We start from the raw sequence: 22,413 nt of genomic DNA on the forward strand, positions 1-22,413 counted from the left end.
TGCTGTTGATTAAAAATCCCTTATGTGCACATATATTACAGAATGTCCATATGATTATCTAAGCCTGGAGAGAACACACTTAAGATGAATTGATCTATCCTTATATTTTCTACCCTTGCTGTGACTAGTTGTCTACCATCCCATGGCAAGTGTGACAGTCTCCAGCCTTGCAGTTGGTTTCAGAGTGAGAGGACAGATGTATCATCTTCACAGAAAATGCTAAGGAACATTTTCTCTATACTAAGCAGAGAGTCGATAAAGCCAAATACAGCTCTGGTTGGCCATCAAAAGGTGCTATGCTGTAACTGAAACCCAACAAAGCCCAAAAAGGATTTATAATGGAATCTTGCATTAATCCAACTGAAAATTGGCTTTTGATACCCTGTTTCCCCGAAAATAAGACATCCCCTGAAAATAAGACTTAGTAGAGGTTTTGCTGAATTGCTAAATATAAGTCCTCCCCCAAAAGTAACACCTAGCAAAGTTTTTGTTTGGAAGCATGCCCGCCGAACAGAACACCAGAGCATGCAGGATTGATAAATGCACGTACCATAGATTGTAGTACATGGAAATAGTGGTAGTAACAAGAAATTCTTGAAAGGATTCACAGTTCATCTGGTCATGCTGGTTTGTGATGACAACGACTGAACAGTATGTAATAAATGTTCATTTTTTTGGTTCAACAATAAATGTGAATTCTTCTTCATGGAAAAATAAGACATCCCCTGAAAATAAGACCTAGCGCATCTTTTGGAGCAAAAATTAATATATGACACTGTCTTATTTTGGGGGAAACAGGGTATGTCTCGAGATACATCTCAGAATGCCATGGTTCTTGTTAAGCAGTAGTTATAAGGTAAGAGAGAAGGAGTTGAGATACTAATGCTGCCTGCCACTAAACATTTGTAGTGCCGTGAATAAAAAAAATTGATAAACCATGAAGTTCTATCAATTTCTTAAGCAGAAGGAAGGCATGCAATTATATACAGAGTTTTAAATTTCTGTTTATTTTTAAGATAAAAATTGTGTTATGGCAAGATTTAGACTTCTCAGTAGCCAAAGAGGATAGGATCTTTATTCGCTGCAGAACCAACCAAGGAGCTTGAAGGCTGTGCAAATAGAGGTTCCTGCCAAAGCAAGGAGTGCAAGTGAACCAAGTGCACCCCGGTTTCGTTTCTTGGGATCTGTAAAGCAAAGATATAATAATTATATCACTTTTTATTACAAAGTTATATTTCTTTGTTGCATACAATCTCTCTTTGTTGTCCAGCAAGAGCTCCCAAAACTTTAAAGTAAAATGTATCACATCTACAAAACAGAAGTGCTACCCTCACTACAGCATGGAGCCACGGTGGTTCAATGGGTAAAACCCTTGTGCCGGCAGGACTGCTGACCGAAAAGTCGGCAGTTCGAATCCGGGGAGCGGGGTGAGCTCCAGTCTGTCAGCTCCAGCTTCCCATGCGAGGACATGAGAGAAGCCTCCCACAGAACAGTAAAACATCAAACATCTGGGCATCCCCTGGGTAACGTCCTTGCAGACAGCCAATTCTCTCATACCAGAAGTGACTTGCAGTTTCTCAAGTCGCTCCTGACATTTTTTTTTTTAAAAAAAACCAAACAAAACAAAACTACAATGTGATCTGTCATTTGAATTCTATTTAGCACTCATTTCCAAGTGGGCAGTTTTTCAGTGTGTCACTCACAAATTACTTTGCAGTTCTTACATGTTTTGTTCCTCATAACATGATTGCAATCTCTTTCTCGATGTACACACTACATGTATCTCAAAAACTAGAGCTGATAGGGGAATACCTATGCCATTTTTGGGATCAGCAAGTCAAATATACCCAGAAACAGATCTAACATTTGAGGCACCAAAATTTGTGTTGCTACTTTTTTTAAAACTTGAAAATGCTTTCTGTAAATTTTAGCCATTGCATACAGTATATAAATTAGGATTTGGATGCACCGTTTACAGAAAAACCAACTTTGATATAAATTAATCATTAAGGTGGACCAAACTTGCACCATATGCAGTTCACAATCCAGATTCTCACCCCCTGTGTAGTAGCCATAGGCATAGAGCAATCTTCCAATAATCCATGCCACACCAAGTCCTGCAGCAGCACGCTGGAAAGAAAACAAACAGTAGGCATACACTTGAGAGTTTCACAAATAAATAGATGTCCAGTGGAGGAGAGAGAAACCAGCCAATTCTAAATCTTCGGGTATTACTGTAGAGGTTTTTCAAAGACATGAACTAGAGTAGGAAATAGGTATCCAAAAATGGTAATTAAATCCTTAACACTCTCTCCCACCGTTTCCCATGATCACTTTGGTTTGTATTTGAGAAAATCAATGAGATGTGGATGTCTAAGCATTTCCTTATTCAAGAAGCCAATGCCTGAATATAACACCCAGGACACTGAATCAAATGAAGTTTGAACAAGATTTTCCATTTAACATTGGAGCACAAATCTCTCTTTATTTACAGAGGCACATAACAATGAACACAGAATATAATCTAGACTCCCCATAGGCCATGGATTATAATGAAACCTGTATCATCTATATATATATAAAATTCTATATATATATAAAATGATAAAGTTGTTTGCGCAGTGACTATAACAACAAAACTAAACATCCCAGAAATACGAAATTTGGCAACACAATGCAAAAGGCTTGCCTCCAGGTTACAACAACACAACCACACCACAAAACCACAATCCAGACCCACAAAACTCACAACAACGCATCGTGCAATAACAACACAATTAAACGCCCCAGAAATACAAAACTTGGCAACACAATGCAAAAGCCTTGCCTTCCAGTTGTAACAACACAACCACACCACAAAACCACACAGGACCCACAAAACTCACAACAACGCATCGTGACTATAACAACACAACTAAACGCCCCAGAAATACGAAACTTGGCAACACAACGCAAAAGCCTTCCCTCCAGGTTGTAACAACACAACCACACCACAAAACCACAATCCAGACCTATAACACTCACAACAACGCATCGTGACTATAACAACACAACTAAACGCCCCACAAATACGAAACTTGGCACACAACTAAACGCCCCAGAAATATAAAACTTGACAACACAATGCAAAAACCTTGCCTCCCGGTTGTAACAACACAACCACACCACAAAACCACAATCCGGACCCACAAAACTCACAACAATGCATCGTGACTATAACAACACAACTAAACGCCCCAGAAATACGAAACTTGGCACACAATTAAACGCCCCAGAAATACAAAACTTGACAATACAACACAAAAGCCTTTTCTCCTGGTTGTAACAACACAACCACACCACAAAACCACAATCCGTACCCACAAAACTCACAACAACGCATCATGACTATAACACAACTAAACGCCCCAGAAATACAAAATTTGACAACACAACGCAAAAGCCTTGCCTCCCAGTTGTAAGAACACAACCACAACACAAAACCACAATCCGGACGTACAAAACTCACAACAACGCATCATGACTATAACAACACAACTAAACGCCCCAAAAATACGAAACTTGGCAACACAACACAAAAGCATTCCCTCCCGATTGTAACAACACAACCACACCACAAAATCACAATCCGGACGCACAAAACTCACAACAATGCATAGTGACTATAACAACACAACTAAATGCCCCAGAAATACAAAACTTGGCATACAACTAAATGCCCCAGAAATACAAAACTTGACAACACAACACAAAAGCCTTGCCTCTCAGTTGTAACAACACAACCACACCACAAAACCACAATCCGGACCCACAATACTTACAACAACGCATTGTGACTATAACAAATACAAAATTTGACAACACAACTCATCCACCTCCCCAATCCCTACATTCACACTTGGCCTCCAAAAAAACAATTACAATAATAACAATAACACCAACAATAAGAATCGAGGCCAGTCAGTGCTACACTGGGCCTCCAAAAAACAATACAGTAGCATCTAACTTATCCAACTTTCATGACCACTACAACAACAATAATAATAAACACCTACACAAGCAAAAAAAAAAGACTATTGTACCACAATAAAAATATAAACCGCACTCAGCAGAATCAGACATTACAATTAACAACAAACCAAAGACAACAGGGATCTCAAGCAATTATCAATCAACACGAAAATTGAAGAAGGTAACAGACTTCAAATACAACTACTAATGTGAGCATAAAGAAGGGTGGAGGTCACAGCATAAATACAACCTAATGTAGACTGACCAACACCACCAGACTAAGCCACAGCAACGCGTGGCCGGGCACAGCTAGTTTTATATAAATTTGTACTTGAAATTTGAACTGCCATTAACTCTTGATATTTCTTTTATAGAAGGGAGTAAAAAAAGAAAGGAGAAATACACAAAAATAGACTTTAGTTTTAGAAAAAATAATGAAATATTACTTCACTACTCCCAATATTTTTGAAAACATTAAATTTCATGTTATTCATTAAATATCGTATTAAGTAAATGGTTTTCTGGTTACACATCAAACTAATATATACCCACAAGTACAACAATATGCACTAGTAAATGGTCAATAAACAGGTCTAAAATATAAAATTATATTGAATGAAATACACTAAGTACTGAATTTACAATTGTAATGTTAATGCTCCTACATCAAAATGAATATATAACCGAACAATGCTTGCTCTATACATAAATTTGCTGCTTGTTCAGCTGATTGATTTCTCAAGAGACAAATTTATGTATAGAGCAAGCATTGCTCGGTTATACATTAACATTACAATTGTAAATTCTGTACTTATTGTATTTCATTCAATATAATTTTATATTTTATACCTGTTTACTGACCATTTACCAGTGCATATCGTTGTACTTGTGGGTATATATTAGTTTGGTATTCATTAAATATCAGTTATTTTTATCTGAATCTGTTACTTAATATTTTCAATCATTTTAAATGATATTGAAAATTAGTGTTTTAAAAACTACATTATATTAATATATTTTATTGACATTTTAATGTACCAAATTAATTTTAAAGTTCTTCAAACTAACACTTTTATTTCAAAACGATAGTCATAACGCAGAATCTATTGTGAAACTTTCTATCTATTGTATTAGTTGCTGCTTGTACTATAAAAATAAATTAAGTGACAGAAGAAAAGCTTGTGCGGTGTAATAGTTTGAACATTACACTATGATTTTTGAGACCAGGGTTTGACTCCCTACACAGCATAAAAACCCTTGGGCAACCTTGCCCAAGTCATGCTCTCTCAGCCTTGGAGGAAGCCATCATCCTCTTAACAAATTTTACCAATAAAATTCCATGATAGCTTTGTTTTAGGGTCGCCATAATTCAGAAATGATCTGAAGGCATATATTTTGTAGAGGAGTAGCATCCAGTAATATGGAGGAAGTGTGCAGAAGCGGCAAATGAAATACTTCAAGCTTTACAACCATACCCTGGTTTTGAAAGACAGCACCCACTAGCTAGTTAAGGAAAATACGCTGAAGGTTCCTGAGCTAGTTGTGGATTAAAAAAAGAGACCTAAGCTGCTTACTTACCGGATGGTAGAGCCCGCCAGTTCCAAGGAAGAACAAGAAGGGAGAATACACTTCTATCCTGAAAGTACAAACAGAAATTATTGGAGACTTGTTCTCATTAATGATCTGTACAAGTGGATTGCACCTACCTACCAACTGATACGGGTCTGAACATAATTCTGAACCAACTGATAAAGGTCTAAACACAGTTCTGAACCATGACATGCCTCAAAAAAGGGAGAGTATCCATCTGGCCATGTATAGTTTTGGCATGCTTGCAATGATTCTATCCTTTTAAGGGCAAAAACAAGCCATATATACAGGGATTAGGGTGCAGAACCTTCCCCCCCACCAAATGGGAAAACTACAGATATAGGCCTGCCCTTTTTACATTAGAGAAGACTTCTTTAGGCAATTCTAGGTTCTCCAGTAGAAGTTGACCATATGCCTAAAAACAACAACTTTTTTCAATCACAGGTAGATCAGCGGCAGAGATCGCAGCAAATACAGAAATCCGCAAATAATCAAATTTGAGAATGCTCAACCCACAAATGTAGATGACTGATGGTAATTCCAACAAGGTGCTACAAAAGAAGACCTCTGTGTGGTAAAGAACTACAGATTTGTGCCTATATTCTTCTTCACATCATATGCCTCCCCATGGGAGCCAACATTCTAACTAGCCTACTTGAGAGACCGCATCTCCTTCTACCAGCCCACACGAGCCCCAAGATCATCAGGAGAGGCCCTTATCTTGGCCACACAAGTATGGTTGGTGGGAACAAGAGAGAGGGCCTTTTCTGTGGTGGTGCCGCCGCTCTGGAACTCCCTCCCCAAAGAGGTGCAGTCAGCCTCCTCACTACTGGCCTTTTGCTCTCAGGTTAAAAACTATCTATGGAAACAGGCCTTTCTGGACAATCCACAATAAGCAGCGACTAGACAGCTAGTGGCTATTGCCAAGACACATCATTGAAGGCTATCTCAGTCTGGCAAGGTTCACACAGCCAAACATGCGAAGCTTTGAGGATACTTAGCATAATGTTAGGACAACCTCAGTGGCCTAAGGCCCAGGAACTTTTAACTATAAATGTCGTTATTTATTAAGCTTGTTTTATATGGTTTATACAGTATGTTTTTGCTTATTGTTTATTTATTTTGCTTGGGAGATTGATGTTGTATCATGCAGTTTTTGTTCTTCAACCATTTGTTCGCTGCTTTGAGTCCCAGCCATGGGACAAAAGCAGGATAAAAATAAATAATATTAACTACCATAAACTAATTATTGGGTGTAGGGAAGAGTATCATATGACGTAATGAGAGAAGAAGAAAAAAACAAATGGAAAGATACAAAGCCAGTATGCAAGGAATCCTGTATTGTGAGAAAACCAGCTTATAAATAAATTGAATACATTGAATAAATTGAATTGTATTGTTTTGGGCGTGGCCCCATGTAAGCCGCCCCGAGTCCCCATTGGGGAGATGGTGGCGGGGTATAAATAAAGTTTTTATTATTATTATTATTATTATTATTATTATTATTATTATTATTATTATTATTATTATTATAATACAGGCAGTCCCGAAGTTACGAACAAGATAGGTTCTGTAGGTTTGTTCTTATGTTGAATTTGTATGTATGTCAGAACAGGTACATTTTTAGTGTAACTTCAGCTCTATCTATCTATCTATCTATATTTATAGCACAGGGAAGGGTGAACACCCTTGTGGTATTTGTTTTGCTGTCTGAGCCCCTGTTCAGAAGATTTCACCTCACTTTCTGTTCCTGTGATAATTTTGAAAAATTTGGCTTATTGTGGAAACAAGTATTGGTGATAAATCTTCAGTGAACACACCTTCTCTCACTTCCTTTGTCTGACCCCCGTTCTTAACTATGAGTCGTTTGAATGAGAGGACTATCGCACTTACTTATGAGTTCAGCACTCTTCAGTCTTCAAAGCTGAACATTTCCAAAGGACTGTAGTTCTTATTGACTTAGTACATGAGCTCTACTCTTCAAAACACAGGCAGTGATTTATGCTTATACCACGCAGGATAAAAAACTAACGGATGCATTCAAGTGTTGGCCTGTTCTTTATCCATTTCAGAGCAGAAAGTGGTATACCTGGCATGCTTACACATTTGAAACATCCAACTGATACAAGACCAGTTCTCTCATTAGCAATCGCCTCAAGCTGTGGTGTGATGGACAGCTTAGATTTGCTACTCCCCGGCCAATCTTGAGAGGCTGGAGAAATGCCATTGACCCATCTAGCTGTCCAGAACAGGGAATTACCTGCCTCATGGTACTGCAGTACTTCACCAAGAAGTAATAGGCAAAGAGTAATGGTAGCAGAATCTATTTTGCAAGCCAGCTAATTTCTTCCAGATTTTATTAGGAATCTAAGGGTCTTTCCACACAGCCCTATATCCCAGAATATCAAGGCAGACAATCCCACAATATCTGCTTTGAATTGGGTTATCTGAGTCCACACTCTGATAATGTGGGATTTTCTGCGTTGATATTCTGGGATATAGGGCTATGTGGAAGGGCCCTTAGAGTTGAGAAGGGTCATAATGGCCATTTTAGGTAATCCCATGCCATGTAAGAATACACAACTATAGCCACTCCTAAAAGATGCATATTCAACCTCTTTTTAAAAAGACTTCCAAAGAAAGGGGGTCCACCACCCTTTCAAGACAGCCTATTTCATTGCCAGTCAGCTCTTATAGTGTTTTTATTAATATTTTTTAATCAAAGTTTCAAGTGATATGTACAGTGAAAGTGTGGGAATAAAGGTGTTTATAGAAAAGAAAGATGAAAGAAATAGACAAAAGAAGGAGAGAGAGAAGAAAAAAGAAATAATAAAAAAAGAAATAAAATAGAATAAATATGTACATACATCGACTTCCACCTTTTACACAGTTACTTTAGTGGGTTTTTGATTGCCTTTTCTTATCTCTTTCTCTCTAGTGTAAATAGACATTTTTTCCTATGTTTAGGTGGAATCTCTTTTCATGTAATTCTAACCAATTGGTTCATCTTTTGGTCACTAAAGCAGCACAGAACAAACTCATATTGTCTTCTACATGACATCCCTTCAGATAAAGATAGTAATCATGCTTTTTTTGTCTTTTTTTCTTCAAGTTAAACATAATAATAATAATAATAATAATAATAATAATAATAATACTTTTTTTATACCCCACCACCATCTCCCCAACGGGGACTCGGGGCGGCCTACATGGGGCCATGCCCAGAACAATACATTATAACAAAATATAAAAACAACACATCATAACACAATTAAACAATACAATAGATAATAATATACATTACAACACAAAATCAGAGAAGCAATAAAAAACAAGGGCGGGCCACATGAACACTAAGTTAAAACTCGGGGTGAGAAAGAAATAAGAATAAGAATAAAACCACAGAGAATAGGGTCATAAGATAGTGGTACAGTCTAGAGAATAGATATTGGAGGGGAGATTTGGTTTCTAGACCTCGGATCATATTGGTTGTTCATATCTGAACACATTCCATCTTACTAATATCCTTCTTGACCTATGGCACCAAAAACTGGATACAAATTTTGCAGGAGGAGGAAATGCAGAGGTAGTACTCAGCTGCTTAATAATAATAATAATAATAATAATAATAATAATAATAATAATAATAATAATGCGGATTCTTTTCTCTTCCACTGGCTTAACAACCTCCCATCCATCAAGAGAGAAGAATGATGAGGATGATAGCGGTATGGCACCCTTTCCTTCCACTGCTATCTCTGTGTAGACCCCTGCTTCTTGGGGTAAGAAAAACGGGTAGATTGGAAAATACAGGGTATCTTCCAGGTCATCTCCAACTCAGCCACAGACTCTATTACTGAAGAAGGTCTTGCTCCATGGACACAGCTACTGATGGCAGTTGTAGGCTATCCTTGTTTGTATCTTCACATTCTTGCCACTATAGCAGCATCCCCTTCCTTTCTGGATGGACAGTGGGTTGTCTCTGTAGGGAACTAGCAGACAGGCAAGCTCACTTCTTATAGACAATGGACAAGCTTGGACAAACCCCGAGCTGAGAAACCAAGAATAAATGCATCAGGGACTACTCACGTGTTCTGGTGTGCCCTCTGGATACAGTTAAAGATGTGACCATTTTCAGGGTCTGTACTATACATGTTTGGGTACTGTTGAGGGGAGAAAAAACAAATTAATACATGTTCCCATTCAATCAACTGGCAAATGTGGTAGAATTTGGAGACTGGAGGATACTTTAAATGTAGACACACAAATAAATTAATTACCGCTACCATGAATACCATACTGTGTTTTTATTGTCAAGTTAATGTTATGGTTGAGCCTTCGGGCTCCGGTAATAGGAGAAGGGGTCATAAGACTCCTCGAGAGTCAGACTCCTTCGAGGAGCGTGAAAGGAAGCGGCTCCGGGATTTGTTTACGGAACCGACAGATGAGGATTCCTTTGAGGGCTTTTCTCAGGGTTTGGAGGAAGAGACGGCTAGCTCGGAGGAGGATGACATGGAATGGACTCGTGTGAGAGAGGATTTGGGTGCTGGGGAAACAGGCAATGAAAGCATGGGAGGTGATTGGCGGGTTGCAGGATCAGACCCATGGACTGGCTGGAGGGATGGAGCGGGATCCACAGCTGGGGATGCTGTGGGGCGTAGTCAAAGGTGCTTAAGCTCTGATGAGGATGATGATGTTGGGGCGTCTGGAATTGGGATGGCAGCTGACAGCGATGATGAGCTTGAACTGGGATAAAATGGGGTTTGGGATCAATGTCTAATTGCGTTGGGCAAGGTAATCTGGACGGACGCTTGGGCTTTTGTTTGGGAACTTCCTGAAGACGGGTGTGATTCGTTGCCTGGATACGTAAGTTTACCTAGGACACTGGGCATAGACGGAGGGAGGAACTGTGTGGGGTTTTTCTCTGTGCAACTTGTGTTTAATCTCGATAGCTTGACCTCCGTCGTCTTTTTGACGGGCAATACCTTCTCGCACTGAATTGACGCTGGACTGGCTGACTTCGATTCCGGATTATCCCTTCTGCTGACTACTGGTGAGACCTTTGGATTTCTTGACGACTTCGCTTGGCTGTAGACCTCTGGACCGGATTGGGACCCTGCTGACTGCCGTTACCCTGACTGCTGTGCCTGAACCTGGATATCGTTGGCCGCTGAACCCTAAACTGGATCCCAACTACGACTACTCTTTTCCCTTGCTGCAGGGAGGAATAAACAAGCCTGGTTTATTCCCCTGCTGTGTCTGAGTAGCAGAGAGGAATCTGCCATCAGCCTGTTGTTTACGTTTTGTCTCCTGCTGATTCTCCTTTGTTTGCTTTGTTTGCCAAGCTGAAGTAAGCTCTTTTATTTAATCCGGATTATACTTCTGTTTAACCCGGTTTATTCCTTTGAACCGTTTAAGCTCAAACTGAGCTGTTTTTTGTTACTTTTCACCCTGAAGTTAAGTGTTTGCCCTGTTCTTTGTCTTTTACGGGCGTTTTTGGTTCTGTAACCTCAATAAACTGAGTTTTGTTTTACTTGCTGGCGTTCTGTCTCTGACAGTAAATGTTTTAATGTGTTTGCTACATTATCTGTATGTATTATTTGCTTAGCACTTCAATCAACATCCACTGTTAAGGGCTTTCTTCTTGGACATTTCTCATTGCATGCAAGCTCTTACATCCAGGGGTTTTGAGAGAAGTCTGGCTTACTTGGAGGTTGTGGCATTTAGCTGGACAAGCCAGATTTGATGGGCCAAAGCAGCAGAAAAGGGAAGCTTTTCTTTCCTGGTGCTCCTTGGATATGGTGCCTGAAGTAGCATGCATTCGAACAAACATGTCAAATACAAACTTGATTAATTCAAATGGCTTAAGCAAGCTAAGTTTTATGCTACCAGGAATGGGGTGGGATCTCCGTCTTATCTCATACTTATTTGGAGAGTGTTTTCCAACCGTAATGAAGCAAAATGCCCACAAGATACTCTTACTATGCGTTAATCAAAACAATTAATGAAAAAGCACAATGACAAAAAGGTACAGAAAAAGGTAATACTTCTGTTATAGTCAAGGCTCTTCTTTCTTTTCAAAGATGCCACAGGCTGAGCCTAGAGAAAATATTTGCAAGGCCAATTCCTGGAGTATTTATTTGTTCATTGCCTCCTCAAAATGGGCTTTAGGGCAGTGCTTTTGTCTTCTTTTTTGGCGATGCAATTAGGTCCTTTCAGCAATAGAAAAGTGGCCATTCTTCCAGCTCCATCTGTTAGCAGTTAAGACTCTGAGTCAGACTTCTGATTCACCAAAGTGAGAGCTGAGTAGTTACACCCTTTGGCTCTCTTCCCAACTGCAGAATCAAAGATTTCCAAAAGAGTTAAGACCATTTCATGCTTTGAAAATGTTCTTCTTTTCCTGCAAGATTTTATGAGTGAAAGTTTTGGTATCTTACTTTGGCAACAAGGAGAGGTGAGAGGAAGAATCTTAAAATACTCACCAGGATAGTGAATTGTATTACAGTGTTCCCTCACTACTTCTCAGTTTATTTTTCGTGGATTCGCTGTTTTGCAGTTTTTTAATAAACACTAAAATAAATTTACAGTGACAGTGGTCTCAGTCAGGTGCCCAGGGGATGCCTGGATGTTTTGGTGTTTTTACCATCCTTGTGGGAGGCTTCTCTCATGTCCCCACATGGAGCTGGAGCTGACAGGGGGAGCTCATCTGCGTTCTACCCGGGTTGGATTTGAACCAGCAACTTTCAGGTTAGCAATCCAACCTTCAAGTCATCAGTCCTGCCTGCACAAGGATTTAACCCCACTGTGCCGCCAGAGGTGTAGCTAATCTGGTCCACAGATTATCTGGGAGGCTACCTTGTTCCTTACAACTACTGCTGGACTTTGTTAGTTGAAAAGGAGGTTGGTTTTCTGTGGCTTCTGCCAGAACATGAAGGCAATGCATACATATTACTTTGGAAGGCAATGAAGAATAATGACATTGGGTTGCTGTGAGTTTTCGGGGCTGTATGGCCATGTTCCAGAAACATTCTTTCCTGATGTTTTGCCTGCATCTATGGCATGCATCCTGAGAGATTGTGAGGTCTGTTGGAAACTAGGCTAGTGAGGTTTATATATCTGTGGAATGTCCAGGGTGGGAGAACGAACACTTGTGTATTTGAGGCAAGTGTGAATGTTGCTGTTGGCCACCTTGATTAGCATTGAATGGCCTTTCAGCTTCAAAACCTGGCTGCTTCCTGCCCGGAGGAATCCTTTGTTGGGAGGTGTTAGCTGGCTCTGATAGTTTCCTACCTGAAATTCCCCTGTCAGCTGAACATCAGCTTTACCAGCTGTTAGGAATTGTGGGAGTTGATGTCCAAACAGCCGAAGGGCCAAAGTTTGCCTATGCCTGCTTTAGACAGAAGATTCAGAATAATAACATGGGTATTATATGATGACAGCTAAATGGACTTTACTTCTGAAAATAATAAATGGTGGAGAGAGGAGGCAACAGTGACTGACTTGATAATACTGGTCAGAAGATCGAAGTGTACAGAAAATGATTGCAATCATGAGATTCTTTACATAAGTGACATGGGGGTGAGAGGATTTGGAAAGAGAAATCAGCGGAGAGGGAGACAGAGGTAGAACTCTGCATGTATTTGGACACTGGGCTTAAACAGAAATATCTTGGGGGGTTTTTATGACAAAAAGGAACAAAGTAGCATAAGTCCCACAATAAAAGCAACTATGTATATCATGTATGCAGGCAATAAAAGTGGGATGATGCTGTTAGTGGAAAAAGTGCTGGACTTAGATTTAGGAGATCCAGGTTCAGGTCCCCATGAGATATGTAGCTCACCAGGTGACCTAGGGATAACGACACTCTCTCAAGCCATTTTGCAGGATTGCTGTGATGATAAAGTAGGAAGAAGAAATAACGAGGAACTGTTAAGAACTCACAACATTTTGTGTATGAGAACTTATTGTTTAATGTTTATTGATGTTTTTCTTGATTGAATAATTGATGTTGATATGTATTTTGCCCATGATATTGATACTAATAATAATCTTACTGTACATATTATATGCATCGTATAAATCAGTGTCATAATTGATTTAATTACAGAACAACTTAACACTTACATAGGGAGAAGTAGAGCCATATATACTGGCTTTAGCTCACTGTAGAAAAAATAGGATACAGTAGAGTCTCGCTTATCCAACGTAAACGGGCCAGCAAAACATTGGATAAGCGAATATATTGGATAATAAGGAGAGATTAAGGAAAAGCCTATTAAACATCAAATTAGGTTATGATTTTACAAATTAAGCACCAAGACATCATGTTATACAACAAATTTGACAGAAAAAGTAGTTCAATACACAGTAATGCTATGTAGTAATTACTGTATTTACAAATTTAGCACCAAAATATCACAAGGTATTAAAAACATTGACTATAAAAATGCGTTGGATAATCCAGAATGTTGGATAAATGAGACTCTACTGTATATGGTAAATAAAGCAAATTTTTTAAAAAGTTACTGTTTCTTTCCTACTGTGATTCCCAACAGATTAAAAATTGATATGATAAATCCTCTGACACAATTCTGTGTGAATGTGCAGACTAAATTTCATGAACATTTGATAAGAATGCTGATTTTACTCGGCTCTTCTATTTCTAAAGATATCCAACAAGACAGCTATCTTTTCATGCTCACCTCCACTTTGTATTTCTTCCGTGCTTTCCCAACATTGACTGCAAGATGCATTACCAAGACAAAACTAGCAGCACCTGTGAGAATCACATAACCGTATTCTTTAGAGAGAACCACCATCTTGGCACTGCAAAAAGAATGAAAGGAGAGGTCAGTCCTTGCTCAAGAATTCCAATCACCTGTCTGCACAAAATAATACACAAGTATTGCTTACCTTGAAGACAAGAGACAGGTAAAGATCAAGCCTGCAACTTGCCTGTCTGAAGACCAGGAAGAAACAAACCGTAGTACAAAAGGAGTAACAAGGCCATACTGAAATCTGGCCCCATTGTCACAGAATCCTAGGGTTGGAAAGGACTACAAAGATCCAATCTAGTGGTTTTCAACCTGTGGGTCCCCAGGTGTTTTGGACTACAATTCTCAAAAATCCCAGCCAGTTTACCAGCTGTTAGAATTTTTGGGAGTTGAAGGCCAAAACATCTGGGGACCCACAGGTTGAGAACCACTGATCTAATCCAACACACAGCAGAACACACTTTGCATTGCTAACAGCATGGACTCATAGAATCTCAAAGTAGGGAGAGGCTCTTCTGCTCAAAAACCTCCAAAGATGAAACGCCCTCCTCTCTCTGTGGCAGTATGTTTCACTATTGAGCAGCTCTTACAGTAAAAAAAGCCTAATGTTTAGGTGGAATCTCTTTTTCTTTAAATTTCAATATACTGGATCAGCAGAAAACAAGTTGGCTATCCTTCCTACATGAGATTCTGTCAGATATTTAAAGATGGCTTTCATGTCACCTCTCAGCCTTCTTTTTTCCAAGCCAAACATATCCTGCTACCTAAGTCATAAAAAAGGGCTTAGTTTCCAGAGCTTTGATCGTTGCTTTTCTGTGGACATATTCTGATCTACTGAACTGTGACACAGTATTACTTGATCTGGGTACTATGGACATTATTCCACGTGGCTCTTAAAACAGGTTCTGTCATTACAAACCCATTTTGCTTAAGACTGGAGCATACTTGCCTAACCCTGCACCTAATCACATCAAATCAATCAAAATCTTTATTATGGTCACAGACCAGCATAAGCAGGGTACAGTCTCATAGAAGCATTCTCCTAATCACATCAAACCTTACTAAAAGCACTTTGAGAAAGCTCAAAGCCCACAACATGAGCACAGTACATGCCAATGGCTCCAAAGTTGCTGCAGAAGCAGCTTCATGTCACTGCATCACTAAAATCACTTTGGAAGACTGGTTGCATGTGCACAGAGCAGCCCCAAAACGGGATACAGGCAGTCCCCAAGTTACAAGTAAGATAGGTTCTGTAGGTTTGTTCTTAAGTTGAATTTGTTTGTAAATCAGAACAGGTACATTTTAAAATGTAACTCCAGCCAAAATATGTTGTTGTTTTTTTAGCATTGGACAGCAGAGGGAAGGGTTAACACCCCTGTGGAGTTTGTTTTGCTATCTGTGACCCTGTTCAGAAGATTTCACCTCACTTTCTGTCCCTTTGAGAATTGGATTTTGAAAATCTGGGCTTGTTGCGAAAACAAGGATGGGTGAGAAAGCTTCAGTGGAATTCCCTTTTCCCCATGATAACTGTTTCAGGAGTGAATTTTCCGACGGGGAGATTTCCTCTCACTTTCTGTCATGTTCACCTCATTCTTAGCTACAAGTAATTTGTAAGTCTGATGTTTGTAACTCATGGACTGCCTGTATTCCTATTTTCATAAACTACTGCTTCAACACGACTTGAAGATTGATTGCTGGAAATTTACAACAATGTCATGCAATGGTAAGTTTTTTCATTTGTGGCCAGGGAGCCTCCAAAACAACTTACAAGCCCAATGTGATAATGTTCTATATTCCTGTTAATGCAACCTAAAATTGCATTGCCTTTATGCATTGTCATTAACTGCTGACTCATGTTTACCTTGTGGTCTATTCAGACCTTTTGCACATTTACTGCTTTTAAGCCAGGTGTCAGCCCTCCTGTATGTGTATTTTATTTTTCCTGCCAAGTTGTAGTACCTTACATTTTACCTTGCTGTAGTTTATCTTGTTGGTTTTAGTTAATTTTTAGTTCTCTAATCTGTCAAGATAATTTTGAATTCTAATCTCAGCCACTGGGATATTAGCCATTTTCCTTAATTAGATGCCATTATTTATTTATTTATTTACTGTATTTATACCCAATCCTTCTCACCCTGAAGGGGACGCGGAGCGGCCTTAGAATAGCCAGCAATTCGATGCCACATAAAACAGTGATATAATAAAATAGTCAAATACATCAAAAACATAAAATTAAAACATAAGCATTAAAACCAATTTTAAAAAATCACATAATACAAAATAATAGTCAGGAGCCATTCCAGTCATGACTGCAAACATTCCATCTTCACTTACTGCATTGCATTACTGTCCAAAAGCGTGATCCCACAGCCATGTTTTAAGATTCTTTCTGAAGATCAAGAGGGAGCTGACCTGATCTCGCTGGGGAGGAAGTTCCATAGCCACCACTCAAAAGTCCCTGTTCCCCACCAAACACTCCTGCGAAGTAGGTGGGACCAAGAGCAGGGCCTGCCTAGAAGTTCTTAACCTCCGAGATGGTTCATAGACGGAGATATGTTCAGACACATAAGCTGGACCAGAACCATTTAGGGCAGGGGTCGCCAAATTTTTTAAGTGGAGGACCAGTTAATGGTCTCTCAGATGTTGAGGGGCCAAATTATCATTTGAAAAAAAAACCCGAACAAATTCCTATGCACACTGCACATGCCTTATTTGTAGTGCAAAAAAACCCAACAACATTTATTTATTTGTTTATTTACTACATTTATACCCCACCCTCTCTCACCCTGAAGGGGACTCAGAGTGGCTTACAAGTTTTATGTACATACAATATATTATATTATTAGCAGAGCACAATATCAGCATTATATATTACTATATTGTACTATACCAATATACTATAATATTATTAGTAATATTACATGTAATATATAATATATAATTAATATTATATTATTATTATTAGCCGCCCTGAGTCCCCTATTGGGTGAGAAGGGCAGGATAGAAATACTGTAATAAATAAATAAATATTGTATTGTATTACATTATAATATTATTATCAATATTATATGTATACACAATATGTTATTACCATAGCACAATATTAGTAAATGAAAGAACAATACAATATTTTAAAATAAAAACAATTTTAACCAACAGAAACCTATCAGGATTTCCATGGGAAGTGTGGGCCTGCTTCTGGCCAATGAGATAGTCAAGTTAAGTAGGATTGTTGTTGCTGTGTGCCTTCAAGTCACTTCAGACTTTGGGCGAGCCTAAGTCTAAAACTGATAGCGGGGGCCAGGTAAATAACCTTGGAGGGCCACATCCGGCCCCCGGGCCTTAGTTTGGGGGCCCCTGATTTAGGGCTTTATAGGCTAATGCCAGCACTTTGAATTTGCAGATTTGATAGGCATAATCTTTATTCCACCATCAAAGTCATTTAGAAAAATATTAAACAACACTGAGCCCGAGACAGAACTGTGAAGAACCCCACTAGCCACTTCTTCTCAGTTTTCAATTATGTCTATCAAGTTGTATTTGTCTCCCTACACCAAGAGTTCATCTGGTTTATTCCTCGTACTCTGTGCATTAGTGTACTAGACTAGGAGGCATTCTTCCCAGCTTACCTGTTGTTGTTTTTTATTCCGCTCTTGGGTACTTATACTGATTTATATGTAAGATTGAAATGGTATTTCAAAGTGTAAAATAGTGGTAGGGCTTAAAGTTTAACTGCAGAGGTGAAGGAGAGGAGGTACATACAATACAATACAATTGCTGAGTGTTTAAGATTTCTACCATTTAACGACTCTTCCTTCTTAGCTATGTAATCTCCACCTGGGTTTGCCTGTAAGCAAAGTCAGAACAAGGATCAAAGTTCAACTCCTTTATTGCTGGGAGAAAGGTTAGCCAGAGTAGGTGGCAGCAGTCCAGGGGACACTCCTATCACTATGTAACCTTTGTCTCTTCTAACAGTTACAAGCTGCATGAATTTACAGCCACTGTTACAAAATGGCAGTGCCAACTAAAACTTTATGAGAAGCGTATTTGGGAAATCAAAGAATCAAAGCACACAGACATCATTCTACAGTTATCCCCATTAGCAATTGTGTGATTTGGGAGGATTTCAAATGCACTAGAAAAAAAATTCTCTGATTTTCCTGGCAGGATTAAAAATACTATATAACACGATTTTAGTTCCTGGGTTATTAAAGTCATTTTCTAATTGGTTCTATCATAAAAACATGGGAGATGTTTATTAAACAGCAAAAACATTTGGCTTTTATTTCAGCAAGAGCAACTATTTTTGATGTTGATGTTATGTTTTTATGTTTTCAGTAATTGCAATGGTTCTATTTTAAGTTAATTTGACCTAGGTACTATCTTTATGTATTGTCTTAACAGTTACTTGTTGTAAGCCGTCCTGAGTCCCTTCCGGGAGAGCGGTTGGGACATAAATAAAACATTATTATTGTTACTATTACTGTTGTTGTTGTTATTATTATTATTCAATAAATATCTCATAGAGTCTGAATCCATTAAACATAGTTTGTGGCAGCCACAGAAACAAAGTTTCTGGATTATAGCAACTATCAAAGTAAGTACCACACAGTTAAACAGGAAATAAACCTTTCAAACTAGGAACAGAAAAAAAAATCTACTTTTGTTACATACTGAAATGGGTCAAACAACGCACTTGATCCCATTCTTTCAGGTGGCAAACACTCTCACTTGATCAAAAGAAAGCTTTGGAGAGCGGCAAGCAGCACATGAAATGGCAGCAAGAGCCAAAGTAGCCCCAAACAGGGAGAACTGGGAAGCCTTGCACTGGAGGGTTGTAACTGGAGATCTTCTGTTACCAACCGTGCTATAGATTTTGTTGAGGCATGAATATAGGGCAAAAGGGAGAAACGTGTCAAGAGGAAGGCACCTCAAGCAAACCCTTGTTGTGACTGCCTTCTATCCTCAACATGAAATAACATATGCTTCCAAAATACGACTTCATCAAGAGCATTTATCCACTGTGCAGATGACACTCAACTCTACTACTCTTTTCCACCTAATTCCAAGGAAGCTTACCAGATCCTGGACCAGTGTCTGGCAGCTGTGATGGACTGGATGAGTGCCAGCAAGCACAGGCTTAATCCTGACAAGACAGAGGTTCTCCTGGTCAGTCGCAAGTCCGACCGGGGTATAGAGTGACAACCTGTGCTCGATGGGGTTACACTTCCCTAAGGACACAGGTCCGCAGTCTGGGCGTCCTCCTGGACTCAGTGCTGTCACTTAAAGCTCAGGTGTCTGCAGTAGCTGGGAGAACTTTTGCACATTAAAACTTGTGTGCCAGCTGCGACTGTACCTCGAAAAGCCTGACATGGCCACGGTGGTCCACGTCTTAGTTACATCCAGGATGGATTACTGCAATGCACTCTACATGGGGCTGCCTTTGAAGGTGGCTCAGAAATTGCAATTAGTGCAAAGGGCAGCAGCCAAATTGCTAACCGGGGTTGCTTATAGGAAACATACTATGCCTCTATTGGAGTAGCTCCACTGGCTGCCGACAAGTTTCCAGGCCCAATTCAAAGTGCAGGTTATTACCAACAAAGCCTATATGGTTTGGGTTCAGCCTATTTTCGTGACCATATCTCTTTCTGTGAACCAGTGCAGGTCCATCGGGGAGGCCCTCCTCTCAGTCCCACTGCCTTCACAAGTACAGTTGGTGGGGACGAGGCAGAGGGCCTTCTCGGTGGTGGCCCTCGGGCTCTGGAATGTCCTCCCTGGGGAAGTTAGGCTAGCCCCCACCCTCCAATGTTTTCAGTCCAGCCTAAAAACTTGGCTCTTTAACCAAGCTTTTCAATAGGTATAGAGCCCAAAAGGTTAAATTACAGACCCAAAGGTTTTTTCACTGAAAGCACTTAATATGACTGATTGGTTGCTATTCATTTTATGCCTATAATTGCCGTAAGGTTTTAATCGATGTCTGTTTTAGAGTTGATTGATTTTATTGTGGTAATATTTTATGTATTGATGATGTAAATTATATTTTCCTATGATAGTGATGTACTTGTATTTATTGCACTGTAAATATTGTTACATTACGAGTGCTTTGTAAGCCGTCTGAGTAATCTTTTGGGAGATGGTGGCAGGGTAGAAATAAAATTTATTATTATTATTAATACAATTTCTGCCTCCTGCAGAATTCTGGGGTTTGTAGTTTAGTGAGGCCCAGGGCTTCTCTGGATGAGCCGTTTAAAGGCTCCTCTCTAAACTAAAAACTCCAGAATACTGCAGGAGGCAGTCACAGCATTTAAAGTGGATAGATGTATGAGCTGTTAACAGTGGAAGTCTCTACTTTGGAGTGTGATGGGAACTCTTTCCTTGTAAACTTTTAAACAGAGGCTGGATGGCCATCTGTCAGGGTACTTTGATTGTATGTTTCCTGCATGGCAGAGGGTTGGACTAAATAGCCCATGTGCTCTCTTCCAACTCTATCATTCTATGAGATGCTAGTGTAATGTCACCCTAGAGATGGTCTTAGGAACCCAAATTTTCTGTTGGTCATGGGGGTTTAGCCCAATTCTATCGTCGGTGGGGTTCAAGGGGTTCTTTGATTGTAGGTAAAGGTAAAGGTTTTCCCCTGACATTAAGTCCAGTCGTGACCGACTCTGGGGGTTGGTGCTCATCTCCATTTCTAAGCTGAAGAGCCGGCGTTGTCCATAGACACCTCCAAGGTCATGTGGCCGGCATGACTACATGGAGTGCCGTTACCTTCCCTCCGGAGCGGTACCTATTGATCTACTCACATTTGCATGTTTTCGAACTGATAGGTTGGCAGGAGCTGGTGCTAACAGCGGGCGCTCATTCCGCTCCCGGGATTTGAACCTGGGACCTTTCGCGAACGTTCGTGAACTATAAATCCTAGCAACTACAACTTCCAAATGTCAAGGTCTATTTTCCCCAAATTCCACCAGTGTTCACATTTTGGCATATTGAGTATTTGTGCCAAATTTGGTCCAGTCCACAGTGCTGTCTGGGTGTAGGTGAACTACAACACTAAAACTCAAGGTCAGTGCCCTCCAAACCTTTCTGGTATTTTCTGTTGGTCATAGGAGTTCTGTGTGCCAAGTTTGGTTCAATTCCATTGTTGTTGGAGTTCAGAATGCTCTTTGATCATGGTGAACTATAAATCCCAGCAACTACAACTCCCAAAAGACAAAAACAACCCTTCCTCCAGCCACAACAGTATTCAAATTTGGATATATCAAGTATTTGTGCCAAATGTGGACCAGTGAATGAAAATACATCCTGCATATCAGATAGTTACATTATGATTCATAACAGTAGCAAAATGACAGTTATGAAGTGGCAAAAAAAATAATTTTAATGTTGGGGGTCACTATAACACGAGAAACTGTATTAAGGGGTCACGGCATTAGAAAGGTTGTGAACCACTGCTCTAGAGGTTTTTCCAGTTATATAGGGCTCCACTGAGAAGACACTGCCTCTGTCTGACGTCATTTCCGGTTTGTGGGGACCCCCTATTGAGAGGACTTGCTCGAAGCCACTCAGCGGGTTTCCAGGGCTGGGCTGAGCGGGGAAACGGGGCCCTGGTCTCCAGAGTTCTATAGCCCAGCGCTCAAACCAGCAGAGCCATGTCTCTTTAAGGGGAAACGCTGCTTCCAGACCTAATCCCCGCTCCCGCCCACGCTAACTCTATACAACCTATTTCGCCGCAAAAAGGGCTCGCGCCTCAAGGGAGGGGGCGGGGGAGAGAGGAAAAGCCGCGCGCCCCCTCCCCGCGCATGCGCCCTGCTTAGCCCCGCAGCCCCCATTCCCCCTCTTGTCCCCTCCCGCCGAGGGCGCGCGAGCTCCAAGCCAGGACTCACCGCTTCTCCGTCCGGCTGAGGAACAGGAAGAGGAGGCGAGGCGCGAGCCCGGCTGGGCACAGGAATGGAAGAGAGCGGCCCACGACAGACTCCCTCCCGCCCCAAGGGGCGGTCCGCCCGCCCACAAGGAGCGAATGCCTATAAACATGAAGATA

At 40.2% G+C, this 22,413-nt stretch overlaps 1 protein-coding gene across 2 annotated transcripts; it reads right to left on the reverse strand.

Moving 5' to 3' along the window:
* Window positions 1–988: 988 nt before the first annotated feature.
* mgst3 (microsomal glutathione S-transferase 3) lies at window positions 989–22,413 on the reverse strand. Of its 2 annotated transcripts, none has more exons than XM_003226717.4 (6): window positions 22,259–22,413; window positions 14,304–14,427; window positions 9,691–9,764; window positions 5,590–5,647; window positions 2,058–2,130; window positions 989–1,184 (listed from the first exon to the last, which is right to left on the reverse strand). In XM_003226717.4, exons 2-6 carry the CDS (start codon window positions 14,418–14,420, stop codon window positions 1,075–1,077), a joined length of 432 nt encoding a protein of 143 aa, XP_003226765.4. In that variant the 5' UTR covers window positions 14,421–14,427; window positions 22,259–22,413; the 3' UTR covers window positions 989–1,074. The 2 variants fall into 2 exon arrangements, with proteins under 2 accessions (XP_003226765.4, XP_062833885.1); XM_062977815.1 differs by lacking the exon at window positions 22,259–22,413 and adding an exon at window positions 14,515–14,650.

Source organism: Anolis carolinensis, chromosome 4 (assembly GCF_035594765.1).
Source record: "Anolis carolinensis isolate JA03-04 chromosome 4, rAnoCar3.1.pri, whole genome shotgun sequence".
Lineage (NCBI taxonomy): Eukaryota > Metazoa > Chordata > Lepidosauria > Squamata > Dactyloidae > Anolis > Anolis carolinensis.

What these genes read in the sequence shown, in the direction of transcription:
- mgst3 (XM_003226717.4), bottom strand. Translation starts at nt 14,420, where the DNA reads ATGGTGGTTCTCTCTAAAGAATACGGTTATGTGATTCTCACAGGTGCT. An exon ending in CAGAGGGCACACCAGAACAC is followed by an intron (nt 5,648 to 9,690) that starts GTGAGTAGTCCC and finishes TTGTACTTTCAG; the next exon opens with GATAGAAGTGTATTCTCCCT. An exon ending in CTGGCGGGCTCTACCATCCG is followed by an intron (nt 2,131 to 5,589) that starts GTAAGTAAGCAG and finishes TTTTCTTTCCAG; the next exon opens with CGTGCTGCTGCAGGACTTGG.